This window comes from Maylandia zebra, linkage group LG18, assembly GCF_041146795.1.
Source record: "Maylandia zebra isolate NMK-2024a linkage group LG18, Mzebra_GT3a, whole genome shotgun sequence".
NCBI lineage: Eukaryota > Metazoa > Chordata > Actinopteri > Cichliformes > Cichlidae > Maylandia > Maylandia zebra.
The window spans coordinates 26,224,083-26,246,013 of record NC_135184.1 but is presented as its reverse complement, the minus strand read 5'-3'; the positions used below and the strand labels follow the sequence as shown (position 1 = coordinate 26,246,013).

The window sequence follows — 21,931 nt, the reverse complement described above, 5'->3', positions numbered from 1 at the left end:
AGATTTAAAATATCATGTTACATTTGACCTCTAACCTCCTTCAATAGATTCATCTCAAGGTCACCGTGATAATAAAGCTTTTGAAAACATTGTTTCTTTGCCATCGTTTGTATTGACAACATAAAAGAATATAGGGAATGTATGTATATACCAAATGTATGTATATGCTACTGCTTACTGCCCAAAGAGTGAGCTGCCTTGGCTGAGGTTGGCTTCTTGTTGGATCTGTAATGACATCACAGTGTGAGCGGTGGGTGGACGGAGCTACTAGGCTGGCATTCCAGCTCTAACGCCTTCACCCTAAGATGCATCGCTTCCCCTCCCAGCTCCCAATTTCTCAACTCCACTTCCTTAATGCAGAGCATCAGCTGGACTTCCTCAGCTGACGTCCCCCACCGCAGGACTGGGAGGAGCTATAGAAGTGGTTACAGGAAGACTAGTGGAAGGAGTAGGTACAGGAGCTAGTGGCTCCACATCAGCTATGCCTGCCCCATCCGCCAACAGTCCCCTCTCACCCAGTGCCTTGGCTATAAGCCGCCACAGTTCTTCCTTCCTCACAACCAGTGGTGTTTGCACATTAAAAAGGTTGGCAATAAGCATCAAATCTATCATATTACACTTATTCAACTGCTGCAATATAGGATTCCCAGCAAACTTATCCAAATCAAACTCCATTGTGGCTAACAACACAAACCAAACAGCCACCCACCTGGGCGCTACAAAAGGAAACGCAAATGGCAAGGACGAGCCCCCAAATACACACACACACACATATATATATATATATGGAATATCTTTTTATCCAAGAGGCACTTTGGACACTAATATATATATATATATATATATATGGCAGCACGGTGGCACGGTGGTTAGCACTGTTGCTGCACAGCAAGAAGGTCCTGAGTTCAATTCCACCATCAGGCCGGGGTCTTTCTGTGTGGAGTTTGCATGTTCTCCCCGTGTTTGCGTGGGTTCTCTCCAGGTACTCCGGCTTCCTCCCACCGTCCAAAGACATGCAGTTTGTGGGGATAGGTTAATTGGATAATCCAAATTGCCACTAGGTGTGAATGTGAGTGTGAATGGTTGTCTGTCCTTGTGTGTTAGCCCTGCGACAGACTGGCGACCTGTCCAGGGTGTACCCCGCCTCTCGCCCTATGACAGTTGGGATTGGCTCCAGCACCCCCCGCGACCCTGAAAAGGATAAGCGGTAGCGAATGGATGGATGGGATGGATATATACATACATACATATATATATATATACATATATCATAGATATAGATATGTCCAGGATCTCCTCTGTATCCTAAGTTAGTTGTGTTTGAAGTGTTAACTCAGCTGTGTGGGATTTGGTGTTCCCTCCTCACCGGGTTGACAGCATCAGCTAAGAGCTTATCAACTTTTATCTAGGGGAACGATGGCAACAGGCTTCCCCTCTGTGAGCAGCAGACAGGAGAATTTAAGGACAAGGGAGGTGTTAAAAACAGGAAATGGAGGGATGAAGTCGAGTGAGGAGAGAACAAAGGACAAGCAGTTTAAAAATGAATGTCACTGAACGCTGACTGGAAGGACATAAGCTTGTTTATCCAGACACATTAGGCTGGAGTGACAGAGACAGGAGTGTTCATTTGAAATATTTATTAGGAATGCATTAGAAGATAACACTCCATGATGTTTGACTTTAACTGCCACTTGTCCCATTCAGCCTGAATTTGAAACACATAGTTTTACACAGAGATCTGATGCCATATGTCATCTGATAAGTCCTGCATATATGACATAGTATCATATGAGAATGTTAAACCCCCATAATGGAATTAAAAAAACATTATTTATACTGAAAAAAGCAGCAAGGTTAAGACGTCTCGTTCTTGATTTGTCATCACTGTTGTGTCACAGAGAGCGAGCTTCATCTCTGGCTCATGAGGGCCTGGCACTCCCTCTGGTGGGCGAGCAGTCGCAGGAACACCTTGTACTTCCTCTCATAGAAGCTGAAAAAAAAGGAAGGAATAAAGAAAATCATGAGATAAATTTGATGCCTGCTGTATATTTCGGATTTCATTCCTAAAATATCCCATAACTATATCAATTATTAAACACAAAGAAGGCATCAGAGTCAAGCGTTTCCTTTCCTGTTGCAGAATTCCTCACCTCTGGACTTCACTGTCAGGCTGGACGACTTTCCCCACTTTAGCCATTTTTTCCATGGCCTCCTGAAACACAAGACACACACATGAATTTCATTCAATAAATGATAGCACACTGATTCAGCTTCATGTCAGCCATGACCCAGTTATAGTAAAAGCAGCAGCCTGCTGCTGTGGCGGAGTTTATAATTAATGCAGTGCAGGGCCCCTCTGCTGTCTAAACCTACAAAATCCATGCAGCTGACTGTTTGCAGCTCGGAGGCTCAGACAACACAACTGCCTGCTGTGTCTATGTTCGTAATGGGTTGACAGGTGCATCCTCGTCCAAATAACAGCATCGTATTTTTAGTCTGTCTGGCTTTGAGGCTGCTCAGAGTTGTGGAGCTGAGACACAAAGAGATGATGAGTTGACCTGACACAAGATGAATCCATACCTGTCTGTAACAAAAGCCAGCACAGTGCATTGCTTACTATGTAGTTTGGTTCCACCTAGCAGATGCAGGCAGTGAGTCAGTGATTATGTATGACAAAACCTATGTCATGTTTGACCTCTGCTGTGTTTCCATGACACTACAGCATTTAATGATTACACTGCAAACTGCTGCAGACTGTAAACTGTAAACTAAACATTAAAATACCAAGTTGACCTAGATTAAAGAGACACGTATTTCGTTTTTAAGTACTGCTCAACTGCTCAAAACAGCTGCACAACACAGTCTTCTATGATGCTGACAAAAAAAAGATGTTGGCTTTTACAAAATAAACTGGGATATATGCAGTTTACATTTAAGTAGCAGGGGCAGTCTCTTTAAAAAATGCTATCCATATTGTATTTATAATGAAGTGGTTATCATTAACATCCCTTTAAAGCCAAGTTTCAGAAACATGGGATTACTTATATGTTCTTCAAATGCAACCACTTCATCAAACGTATCCTCTTTGACTGAAATGTATTTATGTCAAGGTGTGTGCTGTGGCAGGCAGGATGTAGGAGCCAAACGGAGGACAAACTTAAAGCAGCAGCTTTTATTGCTGGGAATACTTTTCCATAGAAAGAAACTTCCCAAAAAACAAACCAAAACTTTGAACATATAAAATAGAAACTAAACTGGAAACTAGTAAATAAAAAACACAAACTAGGAAAAGAAACACAGGGACTGAGAACTAGAATTTCATCAGGAACACGAAGGGAGAAACACAGCACAGTGAGGTTACGATGCAACAAAGGGCAAAGGGAAACACAGGGCTTAAATGAGAGGGCAAGACAATGATGGGGAACAGGTGGGAACACAGGTGGTACAAATCAGATATAAGTCATGTCCAAATTCATGGGCTGCATCCTCCTGAGGACTCGGCCTTCGCGGTCTATGTGGGCCGGGTCCTCAGAAGGTCGGGTAGGCCGGAAGTAAACGGCTGTGAAATTGGACGGTCTAGCCTTCAGATTTGCTGTCTGCTCCTTGCTATCTGAAATATAACAGGACACTGGCGTAAATTCTCGACCATCTCACACTTCTGTTTAATCTGTTTTCTGTTTGACGTTTATTCAGCTGTGTGAAAACCACCCGGGGGATTAAAAAAGTTTTTTTTTTTAATCTAATCTAATCTAATCTAATAACTTGAATCTCAGCCAAACCGATTTACTCACAAACAAATACAACACTGAAAAAAGCCAAACAATAACAATTTTAGGTTGTCTAAGTGACTTATATATTACGTTTAACCTGAGTAGCAAAAGTCCGCGGTGATCTGAAAATGATGTGCCGGGAGTTGTGCCGTTCTCTGCGGCTTCAGTGACCCTCGAGCTCCCGGCTAGCTATCGAGCTGGTGGGTAGCAGACGTCTCCGAAAACGTCGGAGCATTTTTGCAAATACGTGATATCTTGATAAACTGAGCAGATATTTGAAGTTTACACAGCTACATTCTGGTCTGAAAATATGTTAAAAGTTTATTTTGTGACCCAGAAAGATTAGTATGAGTAATTTAAAACTTAGTAGCGGCCGCCATTGTTGAAAACTGGAATTGGCTAAGCCACACTATGAATTCTGGGATATGGTGGGCCACGAAGGACACACCCGACCCATCCTTCAAATTCGGAGAAAAGGAAGACACATTTGTCGGCTGCATTCGGAGGAGTCTACGAATTTGGACAGCCTTCGTCGCGTCGCTGTGACATAATCGGCCTACAAATGTGTCCTCAGGAGGATGCAGCCCATGAATTTAGACACCCCCATAGTGAGACAAAGGAAGAAAAGCAGAATACATTAACCAAGGACAGACTGTCAAAGCAAAAGTAAACAGGAAGCATAACACAGAAACGTGGACTTGATACTGAGACAGAGGAACATGAAACACAGAGACAAAAGTAACAAGACGTGGGACATAGGGAAGACATAAAGACAGAAAACTAAGACTAAATATACAACACACGGAGAACAGAATTAGACCAAGAACACAGAGGAGGCACAGAAACAGAACAGAAACCGAATAACCAGGAACTATAAATATAATACAAACGGAAATCCATAATTCAAAGAGTACAGCTTAAACCAAAAACACAAACAGTGCCGTGAAAATTTAATGTTATTAAATTATTTTAAAAAGCCAGTCACAGATTCTAATCCTTTTCTAACTCTGTTAAACAGAAAAACTGTTAAAATGAACAACTTACCCTACAATCGCTGAATGTATTTTGGGAAGCCAGCTCTTAAAGTCAAATTGCAGACTGGAGTAAAACACTATGCACCTCCATCTCTACTTGTGCAAAAGAGCAAATCCAAATTTCCACTGTGACAGCCGACAGTGTTTCAGTGGATTTCCACCGGGATACTTTTGTTGTGTTATTGTGTTGGTATTGTGACATATCAGAAAAAACTTCCAGTTACGTACCATTCGTCAGGTGTTTATTTGACGAACGGTCATTTGGTACTAGCAACCCAAAGTGTGCCAAAAAATATCCCCCATACCTTTACACCATCAACACTAGACCGACCTGTTGATACAAGGCAGTTGGATTTATACTTTCATGTTCTTTATGAACTTTAATGTTACATCAGAACAGTTTCCTGCTCTTATCTGACAGAGTGGCACCCGGTGTGGTCTTCTGCTGCTGTAGCTCATCTGCTTCAATGTTTAACATGTTGCCCATTCAGAGATGCTCTTCTTCAGACCTTATATCTAACGAGTGCTTAATTACGTTTCAAAAGCATTTCCTGCCAAATCCCTCAGATGTTGTTTGACTCATGTGTATTGTAACTTCACTCTACCTGTATAGAGCTGTAGTGTCTTGATGCACATGCTCCCAGCACTGCTGCTCCCACTAGCACAGCTTCAGTTTGGTCTGGCAACACTACAGGCAATCCTGAGAATGAGATTGAAGACATGGAATGGGCTAAAGCTATCACAGAACTTATTTTACCTTTTCCTCTCTCCAGATCTTCTCTGCCTGAATGTTCTTCAATGTCTTCATGTATCATATTCCTACTATATATTAATTATTTTTTGTTGTTGATTGTCTGTATTCTAAATTTACTTCAGTTACATGTAAGTCCATCCTAGGAGTAACTTCTTCTGTCTTGTTGTGCTGTGTTGTTAAAAAAAGACTTTGGGGGACTCTTTAAACTTCAAAGTTGGCCACTGGAAGCTGCACATAATTAAAATTTTCTTCTTAATCTTTATTTCGTGGTTAAGTTATTGAAATACTAATACAAACATTCTTTCTTACTCTCAATAAATTATAAATGTACATACTGTGCAACTGTGTTTCAAAATATACATATAACCATGTTATTGGTATTTACTACCTGTAGTATTAGCATGAATCTGTACAAACAGGTTGTTTTTGCTCAATCCACCACACAGGAAGAGGGTTCTGATTTCATGTCCTGCTTCTTTCATGGCCTCCAGAATATGAAGTGTACCGAGCTGAAACCAGAGGAGGACACACAACAGGAATAAAGTTACAAGAAAGCAAATACAACCTCCTTTGTACTTAAAGGTGCTAGGGTATCAGTCTGAGAGAGAGGAAGTCATTTGAAACACAAAACGCCATCAGACTCACAGCGAGGGCTTGCATGGTGGCCAGGTAGAGAAGGGCCAAGTCATCCAAGGTCTGGGACAAAGAGAGTCCAACTACCTGCAAAACAGTAATGACACAAAAATACCAGCAAGGGTGTGATCACCGTCTAAGATTTTGTGAAAGCAAGGCTGTCATCCAGTGTTTGGTGATTTATTAAAAACAGGTTTTCATATTCCATTCCTTGGCTTTCTGTTTCCTGGAATTTTAGATGTGGTTTGGCGCCAGTAATTACCAAAAAAACCAAAACAAAACATGGATAACCAAATATAATGGCTGAGTGGTGCGACACAAACAACCTGCTGCTTAACACCGAGAAGACCAAGGAGCTCATCGTGGACTACAGGAGGAATGCTGACCCACATCCACCCATCCACATTAAGGGGACGGCTGTGGAGCGTGTGAGCAGCTTCAAGTTCCTGGGAGTCCACATCTCCGAGGATCTCACCTGGACGACCAACTGCTCCAAGCTGGTCAAGAAGGCTCACCAGCGCCTCTTCTTCTTGAGGACTCTGAGGAAGAACCACCTGTCCTCAGACATCCTGGTGAACTTCTATCGTTGCACCATCGAGAGCATCCTGACCAACTGTATAACAGTCTGGTACGGGAACTGCTCTGCCTCGGACCGGAAGGCGTTGCAGAGGGTCGTGAAAACTGCCCAGCGCATCGCCGGAGCACCACTTCCTGCCATAAAAGACATCTACAGGAAGCGGTGTCTGAAAAGGGCTGGGAAAATCATCAGAGACCCCAGTCACCCATCACATGGACTCTTCACCCTCCTGCCCTCTGGGAGGCGCTACAGGAGCCTCCGGACTAAGACCACCAGGTACCGGAACAGCTTCTTCCCCACAGCTGTCAGACTCCTGAACTCTGCCTCCTGACATCTGACCCACGTTAACTCATGGACTGAACATACACACACACACACACACAATGGACAACTGTACCCTCAAACACACAATAATAACATGGAGTGAACCACCACTCACAACCACTAGCACTTTATATAGCCTCTGTAGAAATTATCCACACCCTCACTTACCTTAACTGCACTACTGTATAGCCCTGTGTAAACAATCATTCTGTACATACGATCATTTTTAACCCTACAACTGTTTACAACTTGCATAGTTCCCATTTCTGTATAGCTATATATCTCAGATTCCTGTAAAGTTATTTATTTCATATTCTGTATAGTTTTTCATATTTATATCCTGTCCATATCCTGTACATAGCTTGTACTCACTACAGCCTGTACATACTTATAGTTATAGAATATTCACAACATACTTCATACCGTGTACATTATAACATAATAGACCCATTTCTGTAATATACTTACATATCTATATTATTGCTAATATATATTGTAATATATCTATATCACTAAGCACTTCTGGATGGATGCAAACTGCATTTCGTTGCCCTGTACCTGTGCATGTGCAATGACAATAAAGTTGAATTCTATTCTAATTCTATTCTATTCTATAATAACAAGTTAAACTCACAAATAAAAATAGTTTCTTTTTGATATGATTAGTGAGGGACCATAAGCTAAGTAAGCGAATAAGAGTAGCAAACTCAATTAATGGCATTTTATTGTGTAATGGGAAATTAATTTGATTTGAAGTCGAGGGAACAGGAAGAGAATAGAAAGGCTGCTGAGCACAAATGCATGAGTTAAATGTGAATTTCTGTCTATGTAGAGAGCAAAATATATGTTCATTGGTCATTGTTATATTATCTGAAACAGATCGTATAAAACTGCCAACTTGAACCTATTCAGTCCTGTGGGGAGTTCCACAAATAAGGTTAAGGCACAGGTTTGAACTGTCTTGCTGTGACTTACAAAATCAAATCAGTCATTAGGATCTTATCTCATTTGCTTTCCCTGTACCAAACCAGCACTCTAGAAAACACAATCTGTGGTTCTGCAAAGTTAAATAAGTTCAAGTTAAATTAACTATTTCCCCATGTGCTGAGTTTTAATGCTGATGGACCATATTTCAGGAGACACTTTGATATGTCAAAATAGGATAAACACAGTTTAATTGAACAGAATACAGCCACTGTTAACCTTATTAGGAGAAAAAGGGGTTTTCTGGTTGTAGCTAGTGAAAATAATTCTCTTCCACACCACAACTAAAATAAGTCAAATCTGTGGATGTGAAGTTTTTAAAAGAATAAATTAAAAAAAATTGTTTCATAATACAATCAACAGGTAAGTTCTGGTTCTTATTCTTTACTAATCAAGGTGATAAGAAATAACGTAAGTGGAATATGTATATTCAAAATCAGTGACTTCTTTGGCCAGGTGTATTTAATAATTTGTAAAATATATCGATATATATATATATATATATCGCTTTTTAAATTGTTTCAGTTATATTTATGGGATTGCAATGATAATAAATCTTTAACAAAGATATCAGAGATTGAAACAAACAAAATAGAAAAATAATCCCTTCCTCAAAAATGTCATGTGACAACCTAATTTGCACATGGAATGTTGACCTTGTCGGGAACTTGGCTGCATCACTAGAATCTTATATCAAACATTATGCTGTTTTATAATTCATAAGTAAACAAGAGACACTTCAAGTCAACCATTTTCAGTCAACACACCGGTTTGTTCGCAGCTATCAAACATTCGGCATCGACTACGACGAATTTAAACACATTTGGATCCTTCACAGAGTCATGTTAGTCAGCAAGGTACCAAAATGCCTGAGAGAGGAAAAAAAACACCAGTCAACAGAGAGCGATGACCCCAACACTCCTCAGTGTATTGAATTTGAAGAACTTTCAAAGAGGAGAGAAACTTTAGAGTTGGACATTCACCAGACCACCAGCCAGCGAGGCTAGCTGCCAGGCCACGCCGGGCACCACCAAGAATATTAAGAAAACAGAAGAAAATACAGTCAACTTGGTCATCAGATTGTAAGGTATTCATTAAATTAAATGGAACACCAGAGCAGGCAAAAGTTCTAGTCCTCAAAGAGATAAATATAACTGATAAATCAGAACGCAAAGCAGTGCTAAATATGATGGTATTTGTCCAAGTTGTACAACCAACTCAAATGTCTGACAGTTTTCATGTAACAACTCATATAGATATTCCAATTTAATAAACTGATTTTCAAAATGCTTTGTAAAATGGCGATTCCACTCCTCATTTCAAAATCCATTTCCCTTTCCTGTTCGCTCAGGGATGAACATTTAGATTAGCAACTTCATTTTAAAAATCCTGCTGCAATGCAAATTAGCCAAACCGTGGGATGCAAAGAGCTCTCTGATTGGTTGGACGGACACATCGCAAATTTTACATTGCAGCTGTACTAGCTAGCTACGTGTTTTGTAAGCTGCGGTGCTCTTCACAAATAAAGCTTGAAGCAGCTCAGACTGTTAGAACCAACACTGAGGCCTGTTACATTTATACAGTGTTAGAGCAATGGCTGCAACCTACAGCCTTTAAACTAGCGATTAAAATGCTGACAGTAAACTCGTCAGTCCAGATGTTACCACATTACTTTATGATACTTAGTTAAAGAAACTGAAACAGGCTGATTAAAATAACAGCTGTCAGTTCTCTCATTCCTTATATCAAGACTGGAGATCACATTACTGATTTCAGTTCATTTAATATGTGAGTGCACAGATTAATTCTCAACTGGACATAAATGATGATCAAAGGTTGTATATATGATGAATTCATCAAATCCCGGCCTCTAACACAGTGCGCTGAATCTTAGCTTTGAATGTCCAGTATATTCTAATCCATACAATTTAAGCATTCACTGCACCTACCTACAGTATCTACACCTGTGTGGCAAAGATACAGATAATGAAATGTAATTATTAATAAAATATACATGATGAAAAACAAAAGCTGAAATTGATTCAGTTTAGTACTTTTCTCTGTATGCTCTGTGCTTATAAAGGCCTTAAATTCTGTGATATACAGGGAGTGCAGAATTATTAGGCAAATGAGTATTTTGTCCACATCATCCACTTCATGCATGTTGTCTTACTCCAAGCTGTATAGGCTCGAAAGCCTACTACCAATTAAGCATATTAGGTGATGTGCATCTCTGTAATGAGAAGGGGTGTGGTCTAATGACATCAACACCCTATATCAGGTGTGCATAATTATTAGGCAACGTCCTTTCCTTTGGCAAAATGGGTCAAAAGAAGGACTTGACAGGCTCAGAAAAGTCAAAAATAGTGAGATATCTTGCAGAGGGATGCAGCAGTCTCAAAATTGCAAAGCTTCTGAAGCGTGATCATCGAACAATCAAGCGTTTCATTCAAAATAGTCAACAGGGTTGCAAGAAGCGTGTGGAAAAACCAAGGCGCAAAATAACTGCCCATGAACTGAGAAAAGTCAAGCGTGCAGCTGCCAAGATGCCACTTGCCACCAGTTTGGCCATATTTCAGAGCTGCAACATCACTGGAGTGCCCAAAAGCACAAGGTGTGCAATACTCAGAGACATGGCCAAGGTAAGAAAGGCTGAAAGACGACCACCACTGAACAAGACACACAAGCTGAAACGTCAAGACTGGGCCAAGAAATATCTCAAGACTGGTTTTTCTAAGGTTTTATGGACTGATGAAATGAGAGTGAGTCTTGATGGGCCAGATGGATGGGCCCGTGGCTGGATTGGTAAAGGGCAGAGAGCTCCAGTCCGACTCAGACGCCAGCAAGGTGGAGGTGGAGTACTGGTTTGGGCTGGTATCATCAAAGATGAGCTTGTGGGGCCTTTTCGGGTTGAGGATGGAGTCAAGCTCAACTCCCAGTCCTACTGCCAGTTTCTGGAAGACACCTTCTTCAAGCAGTGGTACAGGAAGAAGTCTGCATCCTTCAAGAAAAACATGATTTTCATGCAGGACAATGCTCCATCACACGCGTCCAAGTACTCCACAGCGTGGCTGGCAAGAAAGGGTATAAAAGAAGAAAAACTAATGACATGGCCTCCTTGTTCACCTGATCTGAACCCCATTGAGAACCTGTGGTCCATCATCAAATGTGAGATTTACAAGGAGGGAAAACAGTACACCTCTCTGAACAGTGTCTGGGAGGCTGTGGTTGCTGCTGCACGCAATGTTGATGGTGAACAGATCAAAACACTGACAGAATCCATGGATGGCAGGCTTTTGAGTGTCCTTGCAAAGAAAGGTGGCTATATTGGTCGCTGATTTGTTTTTGTTTTGTTTTTGAATGTCAGAAATGTATATTTGTGAATGTGGAGATGTTATATTGGTTTCACTGGTAAAAATAAATAATTGAAATGGGTATATATTTGTTTTTTGTTAAGTTGCCTAATAATTATGCACAGTAATAGTCACCTGCACACACAGATATCCCCCTAAAATAGCTAAAACTAAAAACAAACTAAAAACTACTTCCAAAAACATTCAGCTTTGATATTAATGAGTTTTTTGGGTTCATTGAGAACATGGTTGTTGTTCAATAATAAAATTATTCCTCAAAAATACAACTTGCCTAATAATTCTGCACTCCCTGTAAATTCACTGTTCTTTATGGTCTTATTCAATGGTAAAGCTCTTTAGAAACATTACTGATGGTTCTTAGGAAAAGCTAAATAACTTAATCTGAGCTTTCTTTAACAATACTTCCTGTATTAAGATGAGTCAACAGCTAACAAATATAAACTGCTATGTAAATTATTGTTTTTGGCAAGAAAATGTATTCTTTTCAATTGGATCAATGAAAACCACCAACAATAACTCAGTGGTATAAAGAAATCTTTAGAATCTTACCGATGGAAAGACTGAGTGCAAAACTAAGCGGTAATGACGATATCTTTTTGGAGGGGCAGCCCCACTCCAATGGCAGGATGGGTTTGTCAGGACAAATGTGTAAATGGGTGGTATACCCAATTATTTACCATAATGTATTAGTTTTCCTTTTACATGTCTCAGACTGCTTATTGTGTTGCTTCTTGTTTTTTGTTTTGGGATTTATTTTTTTTGTTGTTGTTGTGGTTGTTGTTTTTTTGTATCAAAAAATCAAAATAAAGAGATTAAAAAAAAAAAAAAAAAAAAAAAAGATAAGTCAACAGCTTTGAGTTGGATAACAGGGACCAGTTCAAAAATAACTCACCTTAATTGGAAAATGTAACAAAAGTAACGTCTGACTAGGGCTGTGCGATATGACCAAAATCTCATATCCCGATATAAGAATTCTATCGTCCGATAACAATATAAATCCAAAAAATGTAACATTTTCTGTAAATTCTGTGAATCTCGGGCAGCTCGACTTGCAGGAAGTGTTTCCAGCTGCGCGTCATGTAGCTGGAGTCGAGTGTTTTAACAGATGCATGAAACTATACATTTTTAGACATAAGTTGTAACGGCCGCCGTTTTCTTTGTGAGTATTTATTACACAGCGTGCTGCAGGGAAAAGCCTGTTCTGACGTTTGAGTCTAAGGTTGACTTTTTAGCACCTGGCGGCTCTTTTTTACTTCTCATCCGTAAATACTCTGCATCTTTCACGTGATTCAGTTTATTTTGAAAAGTCTCAACAGGATCTTGAGCTTTATTGTGAAAGGTTTATGTGGAACATAAACAAGCGGACACGCGATGCTGTTACCGTCGTTGTTGCTAACCACAACGCATAAAAACAGGCGCTTGTCCATCCGTAGTGTGATTATATTAAATATAAGAGAAAGAAAGAACTTTAATAAATTAATATAGCCACTACAGTGACCATCAAAACGATGAAAAAATATTGCCGTAAACAGTTTATTTTGCGACACCACGAAACAAACGATAGTGTAAAATGAAACGATAGACCTTTTTATATCGTCATCCGATATATATCGTTATATTGAACAGCCCTACGTCTGACTTTAATCATTTGCCCTCATTTTACAATGGAATTTATGTATTTGTTTTGATTAAACCTTTTAAATGTGTGACAAATGAAAAAAGTGCAAAAACAGGAAAGCAGCCAGTCAGAGCTGCGTATATGTTGCTGCTTCTAAAAGCCTCACACATATATGTGGAATCATTGTGGAATTCATTCATAATCATTCTGTAGAGCATGGATCTTTGAAACAGACTTCCACGGGCATAAGAGAACATTAAGAAAAGATTAAGAAAACCCCAAGTGCACAAAAAGGAAGAAACATTCAAAGCAGGCATACCCTAACTTAAAATCTGATACTCACACATCCAACACAACGTCAGTCTACACATATCCTTCTTTTTAAGTCATAGCCTTTACCATGCCCTTCAAAGTTGGGTCAGCCAGGGGCGACCTGTTTCCATGAAAGTCCGGCCACACGTGAAGACTGGACCCTAGCAGATCGACAGCAGAGCAGGAGTTGGCCATCGAACTCAAATGGTTGTTCAAGTAGCTGTAGATATTCTCGCCAGCAAAAGGAAGCCTATAAAATTAAAAACACTGTTGCCAGGACACCTAAAATGATAGCTGATATTACCTATATTAATGCCATGGTGGTTGGCGAGCATGAAATCTATATTCAATCTTCAGCAAACGTGAAGTACCGTATATCAAAAAATTTAACTTCCTATTCCTCCAGAGAACAGTTGAGTTGCACTGAAAGCACATTACTGAGCTTCTAATCTCCCAAAAGCATACTTGACATTATTCTAGCCCAGCTGATGAGGATCACAGATGTGCAAAAGCATTGTTGGGAACTGCAGTATTAAAAGCATCAGCTGACCTCTGCTGAACCTGTTCCTGGAGCTGGGTATATGCAGTGTGACCTTTCACCATGTGGTCAATCTGAGGGAGGAAAGAGGCAATACATTTAAACTGAAAAGGATCACAAATGACTGGTGGCCACCTGGCTTCAACTAATAATGTCAAAGCTGAATCTATATACATCTCAAAGCATTAGCTCCTTTTGTCAAACCAGTAGTTCAAATGTGAAAGGTGAGGAAAAAATAAGTGGTTTTGTCTCCATGTTTTCTGTTAGTATTGAGCATGAAGAGGATCTGAAAAATAATTTAAATATGAATGAAAAAGATCAAGAAAATATGAGTAGACTGACCAGCCTTCCTGTCACACTCTGCCCTCCCTCGTTGAGCCACAGTCCAGGCACCATGGCAGATAGGTAGGGCCCCCACACTCCTGGCACAAACCGAGGCTGCTCACTGATCTGATGGCACAGGAAATCTTTTAGTTAGTTTTAGTTGGAGGTAGATATTTTATAAATTAAAAGAGAAACCGCCGGACTAACAGGATATGCGTGCCATTTGCTTCTCATCTCAGAGTTACTGCAGTTGGCCTGTGCAGACAGGATAATTTATGTCTATAAACAATTTTTAACAATGCTCACATAAGTATAAACAAGTAATACAGATAGAGTGGCTTTTAGAAAGATATCTTATCAGACTAGATAAGACAGATTGTGCACCTAGGAAATGAAGGTGGTGAGTACACGATTAATCATCAGAAGACGTTTTTATTAGTCATCAGGAGATTTTCACAGGAACATATACACAATCACAAAGGCCACTGGGGAACAGTACAGTAGTAGACTAGCACGGTAATTTTACACCAATCAGGTGAACAGCAGCTGTGAACTACTGACCGCCATGTGACAAGTTGACGTTCCACAGATCAGCGCCATGCGTGCAGTGATCGGCAGACCCTCACAGGGCAAATGAAAACCTTTCACATCAGCACCGATCACACCTGGAAGGAGGAGGTTAATGTTGCTTTATTTAACACTCTTTATTTTATGCAGGGGAAAAAGATACATTGTAATAATTAAGTTGTTGGGTTTTTTTGCTGTCATCTAACACAAAGTGTCAAAGATGCTGCTAGAGCTTTAAATCCACATGAATGAAATTGTGCTCCAACCTCTTCGTAGGATTCAGCAGTGACGCTAACTGCTGGAATAATGTTTATCAAGCTGGTTTGAGTTTAAGGTGGGAGGCCAGTCTCCATCACTGTGACATGAACAGAAACTAATGGTGCAGAGTGCTGTAACCTCTCACTGACGCAGCAATGTGTGATTGGCAGAGGTCACGGTTGAGGGTCAAAGGCAAGAGTTCACGACGAGTTCAGCTCACAGAACAGATCCAGATGGTGAGGATTTCTGATCCTGAGGAAGGTCTGCTGCTGCCCTGACACTGGTCAGAAATTCACTAACATCTCAGGCGGGTTTGTTATTCAGTTTATTTCCCATAATATTAAAGATGGGAACATCTAACACACGCTAGGCACCTAATCCTCATGTGGTAAACTATAGTTGTTGAAATATTATCACATCATCCATCTATTATCTCCCTTCTCACTTCCTTCTTCCAGCAAACTCATAAAACCAAAAAAGGTATTTTATTTATTTATTTATTTTTTGGTAACTAAGTACAGTCACAAGTTGTCGGCTGGTCAAGCAGGTTGTTTTCACTTTTCAGTGAGGATCACACTATCCTGATAATTAGCGCTTTAACTTGTGGCAGGTCATCCACTGATCAATAGGCATACATTTCACAAAGAAGTGCAAAAATGCTTCCCCTATCTCGAAGGCTGAGCCCAGCCACACCACAAAGGCAACTTGTGTTGATTTCTTTTATTTGCGAGCACTAGAGACAGGGTGAGGAGCTCAGACATCAGGAGAGAGCTTGAAATAGAGCCAATGCGCCTCCACGCCAAACATAAACAGCTTAGATGGTTTAAGCATCTGGTTAGGAAGCCTCCTCCTTGGAGATTCCTTTAAGAGGTTTTTCTGACATATGCAATTTGGAGGACAATCCAACGTAGACCCAAAAGCTCCTGGAGAGATTATATATCTGACGCGTCATGGGAATGCCCCGGGATCTCCTAGAAAGGACTGGAAAAGCCGTCGGGAGCACCCTGTTTAGCCTGCTGCTACTGTGACGTGGCTTTAAATAAGCAAAATATAATGGATGGATAAACTAGCATCTAATATAGAACTACCATCAAGCCCAAATTTACATTTGTCCATATACATATTACTATGATGTTTAAGTTGGTTTCCTAGTGTATTCATGCACCTACAAAAATAATGACTTAACTTAGCACATGCTTTGTTTTGGAGTTAAAGTTTAAACTTTGCACACAGGATACTGAAAAGCCACAGCCACAAGTGGAAATTATGAAATATTAAAGTCTATTTAGTAAATGTTTATATTAAACTTTGCTCCTTAAGGAATGAACTTCTTTTTTATTGTGACCCTGACACGTAGCATATCAAAATATCAACTTTGCAAATAAAATATCAACTTTGCATCACTGACATTTTATGCCTTCATTTTCCTTTCAGTACCTCTAAATAGGCATAACAACGCGACAGCATAGAGCAATTTTTACTCCTCCAGCATGTCTGCACCACTCCAGCACACCATTAAAAAACAGCTACACATCTCTGGTGTGTGATGACTTGGCTATGTGATTACCCTCCATGCTTTCACTATAGCTTTCATATGGAACAGCCTCAGTCACAGGCTGTGTGAAAGCGGCTGCAAACTGAGTAATCTCAGCTTATTCATGACAAGAAAATACTTTTGTTTTCAAGTAAGTGTGATTCGTCATCTGATACCTAAGCCTCCAGCATGGGCATCGATGAGAGAAGCCCCAACTGCAGTTCCTGGGTCCAAACCCAAATCTGCTGCTGCCTCCTGTGTAAGGCCCTCTCCCAGTGGACTTCCTGGAGGACACGTCACACTGCCTGGATGACAAAATTATTTAAAATTTTTAATTCTTAGAATTTAATAAAGGACACAAAAACTGTAAAAGATATAAGAAATAATCAGTCAAACTATCTGAATGTATAAAATGTCATTTTCTGGCCTATTTTGGAGAAGTTATTTTCCAGCAGGTCGTCCAGTCCAATGCTCGTCCAGAAGCTGGCTTCCCATCCTTCTGGAGGGCAGTAGGTCCACTTACACACCAGAGTACATAAAGACCTGTGCAACATTGGACAACATGCATCCACTTGCAAATACTGTAGGATAATAAACATGCTTTATTAACAGCACACATTAGATACAAGTATTTTGTGAAAACCAATGACTTTGTCCACACATTTTACAACGGATTAGGCAACTGCATCTTTTCTTTTTAACTGAGAACAGAAAGAAGACTATTGTTTTTAATGGGGCAGCCCACCAGCAAATATGTTTGAATTAATACAAGGGGTTTTAGGCCTGCTAGTGGTGATCCTTTTCAAACCTACCTCCTTTTTTTATTAGACATACATAAGTGTGTAAGTCTCCGTAACATCATCGACAGCTCACCTCGTTAAAGAGCCGGATGCCTTCCAAGACAAGAAGTCTGGAAGATCAAAAAAGTGACTGGCTTTGTTCCAGCAGTTCTCCTTTAGATTCTGAATGAGTGAAAGACAGAGTGTGTGAGAATAAAAGCAACAACTGTATGACAAATATGCTAAGGCTAAAACAGTAATAAAAAACAAACAAAAAAAAGCCCACCAGGTATCTGCTGAACAGCCAGTACAAAGAGCAATAATAAAACATGCAGAGATCAGTGGTGACCTTGTTCACCTCTCACCTCTTTAAGCCAGAGCAGCTTAGGGGGTTGCATCTCTGGTGACATGACTCCCCCTACCCTGCTGAGGACCCTGTGGCCATTTTTTGTTATACGATCAGCCTGCTCTGTAGCACGATGGTCCATCCACATCACTACGTTCCTTTGGGGGTCACCTGGGAAAAGCAGTTCAGTAAGGGAGAAGGCAACAAACACCAGAGAGCTAATATTGGATATAATATTGTATCTGTTAAGACCTGATACATAAAACTGTTGTCATGGATAGATTTCATCTTGGAGTACAAATTCAGTATTTAGCCAAAGAATTTGGGTCATGCTTTTGTGTCTTGCTTAATAAGCAAAAACATGATTCAAATCCAGCTCTAGGCTTCTACTCTGCAGCCGACTATGACCTTGGACCTCACTGTGGAGGGGTGATTTTTTTCCCCCCTGAAGGATCAATGCTCAGCAAAAATGGGGCTTACATAACCAATGCTTACCAAGCATTCAGATCAGATCAACTGCAATAAAATAAATCGCTTACCTTCCTGACTGACGGGCACAGGCTGGAAGCTTTGGTCCAAAACCACTAGAGAGCAGGTGGCATCAAAGCCAATCCCCCTAATCTGGCTCTTCTCCACACCGTGAGTAACTTTCTGGAACAAATACATGCAGTTGTTTTTAAATTACATTTCCTCCGTGCATTTACTCATCCTGCAACCGTAAGAGGGCACGAATACATTTACCAACTTATGATGTCAATTTCTGCCTTTCATAAATAAACAGCTGTTCACACAGGATGTGTGCTTGAGATTCCCAACCAAGTGCACATTGAAACCTAGGGAGTACATTGGCAATACATAGAAAAGATTTTTCAGCACAACACGTTTACAACATGTAGTGAGTCTAATACAAGTTTATTCCTGAATATTCCTTGCCCATGAGGTTTTTGCCTTCCACTGAGGGGAAATTACCACTACTGATGATTTCAACCAGCATTTTTAACAGGTATTTTTATAATTTTTTTTAGTACAGTTAAATTTACTCACATTTTTCTCATTACATAAACCTCTGTTAACTAAGGTAAAACATATTCTTTGCCTTAACCTAATGTGGATGAATCATGCTTCACCCACAGGCACATTTGGAGCCAGGAAAAACCCTGTAATGTTAATTTTTTTGTCGCAGAGACCAGTCATCCACCACATATGCCAGCTGCCGAGTATATACCTCCCATAACTTAAGGCAGCTGTTGCCAAAGTGTGTGTGCTGCCATTAAGAGTAGAGCCTGACCAATACTAGATTTTGGGGGCCAACTTAGGGTGTAAAAAAATGATCTGATACTAATATATGCCCTATATTCTTTAGACATACAGTAATGCTGTATTTACAGGGGAGTTCTAAATAAAAGGGAAATTGATTGGGTCCTGCATAACAACTTTTCAGCAATGTATTTCAAACAAACTAGTTTACAGTGTAACAACAACACACAGCTTAATTCTAGACCACTGGTTATAGTGTTTTGTGTATTGGAAACAATGGAGGTGCAACATCTTGAAGTAAAATGTCTTGATGCATGCGCAATCATTTAGGTAAGGAAATCCCAAAAATCATCTGGATGTAGCCTTTTCAGTGGGAGAAACGCTTGGTCACTCATCCCAGTGACTTTTTCAGTCTCAGCTGACTGCAGGTTTCCCCAACCTTATAAACAGTGCCTTTGCACAATGACTGAAAGCCATTCCTCAGTTCTTTGTGAATGGTCCTCATGGTCATGACACTTGGCATATTAATGATCAAGAAACTGAGCTCACAGCCCATTGTTCTTCAGTGGTGCTAGTTTAATTAATTATGCAAATGTACTGGTAGTAAGAAGCCTACTGCAACAGCTGAGTTTGAACTAGGAGGGAATTAAATGCAGAAAGTTAGCAGAAAAAGCACGAGTACAGTAGCTAGCTAAAGGTAACCAAAATGGTCAAAATAGTAAATATATTTTATATTTTACCTAAAATAGGTGCTGAATAAAAAGACGAAATAACTAGCTTAAAGTAATTATAGGAAAGTAAGTGAAACATTAGCATATGACAATACACAACGACTGAAAGACTTACCGAGAGTTAGCTAAAAATAACAAACGATGGCTGATGTAGTGAAGAAAATGCTGAAATAATTAGCAGAGAACAATGTAAGGGCGGTAGAAATATTAAATAATACGTTTTAGAAGGAATTTTTAAATAATTAAAACATATATATAATGAAGAAACTGCTTTTTTTTCTTTAGCTGCTAAAATACTATTAACATCCATGCTAAAAATTAGCTAAAATGAACACATGAGTCTGTGTTGGTGTATCTGTGCTCAGACTGCTGCTGTAGAGGGATGGATGTATATTTTTATAACACACACTGAGGCCATAAATCATCCCACCTTGACAACTGTGCAGCATTTCTCCCAGATCTCAGTGGAGGACTGGACATAGTGGTCAGACTCCGGCTCCCAAATGCCGATGGGCTCCTGTGCAGTGCTCTTCAGCAGGCCCTCCCTGGTCACTAGTGCAGCCCTCACACTGGCTGTGCCCACGTCCACTCCAACATAAAAAACCTCTGCCATGAGGAGATGACCTGAAAGTGGGGGAGGAGGTTTATTATTAACCAGGTTACATTACCAGTGTCGACTTTGAGCAGGTTATACAAATTCAAGAAAAACGCAATTATTAAGGCAACTTGCGTATTTTGCTTTTGAAAAATTTCTTCTTTTTAGCATCTTCACACACTCCTGCAGACGGTTGGAGGGCAGGAATGTGTGAAGTGCAGCAGCAGCTGGTAAAACAGAGTTTTCAGCAATAATAACAGACTAGTACTTATAAAGTACTTATTAATAAACAAATAGGACGCGAGTGCGTAATCTGAACTTACCCAGCGATTAAACAATTATTTTAGTCCGCAGAGCATTTGTGTTGATCGTTCAAGTTTGTGATCAGGGTACTTTCAGAGTTAAAGCATTGCTTTAACGCTGCTGGACTTCAGAGTCGGACGGAATGCGAAAGCGGACAAAAAGCTTATCGTATGCCAAGTTGTTCAGGCATTTTAGCTTCAGAAATCAGCTTATTCACTTTTTCATCATGCCATATTTTTATATATACATTTAAATATTTTTATATTTTACATTTATATCTTTTATTATCTGAAAAGTCCAAGTTTACCATTGAAAACATTTTGACTTTTTCAAAGTGTGCAGAAAATAACTGCAATGCCAGTTGTGGAGTGCTTGTTATCAGAATTACCTAAAACTAATTAAAAACTGAAATTATTTAAATAAAAACTAGAAAATCTAAACAATGAGCGGGGGGTGGGGGGGGGGGACTGAAAGTAAACTGAATTAAAAGATTATAATTAAAAATGAAATAAAAATTAAAAAAAATAATTAGAAATACAAATTATAATAAATCTGGTGGGGTGGACCAAAAGATCAGAACTACTGATTCCTACACAACATTTGTAATAAAGGACATTGGTGATTTCAGTTGCTTTTATGATATATATAAACCACAACTGGCCACAACTGATTGTGTGCTTAGTGGATGCCTCAGGCAGCAGACCCCTGAGAAAGAAGAGGAGAAAGAACAGGAACCATCATTGAGGACAGCCCCCTGCACGGCATGTACCACCAAGAAATCAGGCCATCAGACTGCTGAACACGTCATAGACACCTCAGCTTCACTACTGGAACTTCAACATTATGCACTCCACACTGTATATAAATGCCACTTGTTTTGCACATATTCAACTCTGTATATTTTATATATTTTATTATTATTATTATTATTTTTATTTTTTATTTTTTTTTACTATTTAATTTGTAAAAATGTGTATACACACACACACACACACACACACACACACACACACACACACGTAGGGAAATATTTAGTATACACATCCAGAAATGCATACACTATTATATATTGTACATATATTTATTAGTTTCAGGTTGGCCATTCTTGTATTTTGCTCGTTTGTGTTGTTGTGTTTGCACATCTCTGTTGCTTGTGGGGCTCGCACACAAGAATTTCACTCGCATGTGCTGTGCCAGTGTGCCTGCACATGTGATGTGACAATAAAAGTGATTTGATTTGATTTGATTTGAAATAGAAGAAGTGGCTGATATAGAGAAATCCTGCCAATGGCTTCACAAAGCTGGACTGAAAGACAACA

The 21,931-nt window shown here is 39.8% G+C and overlaps 1 protein-coding gene across 1 annotated transcript; it reads right to left on the bottom strand.

The window, feature by feature from the left end:
• Window positions 1–1,622: 1,622 nt before the first annotated feature.
• Window positions 1,623–20,760, bottom strand: fggy (FGGY carbohydrate kinase domain containing). The gene is made up of 16 exons (XM_004567245.4): window positions 20,633–20,760; window positions 20,145–20,338; window positions 18,266–18,377; window positions 17,746–17,897; window positions 17,475–17,563; window positions 17,029–17,144; window positions 16,778–16,906; window positions 14,804–14,907; window positions 14,261–14,368; window positions 13,931–13,992; window positions 13,468–13,630; window positions 6,204–6,278; window positions 5,947–6,067; window positions 5,410–5,504; window positions 2,151–2,212; window positions 1,623–1,990 (listed from the first exon to the last, which is right to left on the bottom strand). Exons 2-16 carry the CDS (start codon window positions 20,325–20,327, stop codon window positions 1,909–1,911), a joined length of 1,653 nt encoding a protein of 550 aa, XP_004567302.1. The 5' UTR covers window positions 20,328–20,338; window positions 20,633–20,760; the 3' UTR covers window positions 1,623–1,908.
• Between the last annotated feature and the right edge of the window lie 1,171 nt (window positions 20,761–21,931).

Coding starts and splice junctions, on each gene's coding strand:
- fggy (XM_004567245.4), bottom strand. CDS start 20,327: ATGGCAGAGGTTTTTTATGTTGGAGTGGACGTGGGCACAGCCAGTGTG. Junction 13,631..13,930: donor CAGGAACAGGTTCAGCAGAG/GTCAGCTGATGC, acceptor TTAATTTTATAG/GCTTCCTTTTGCTGGCGAGA. Junction 6,279..13,467: donor ACCCAACTTTGAAGGGCATG/GTAAAGGCTATG, acceptor ACTGTTTTGCAG/GTAGTTGGACTCTCTTTGTC.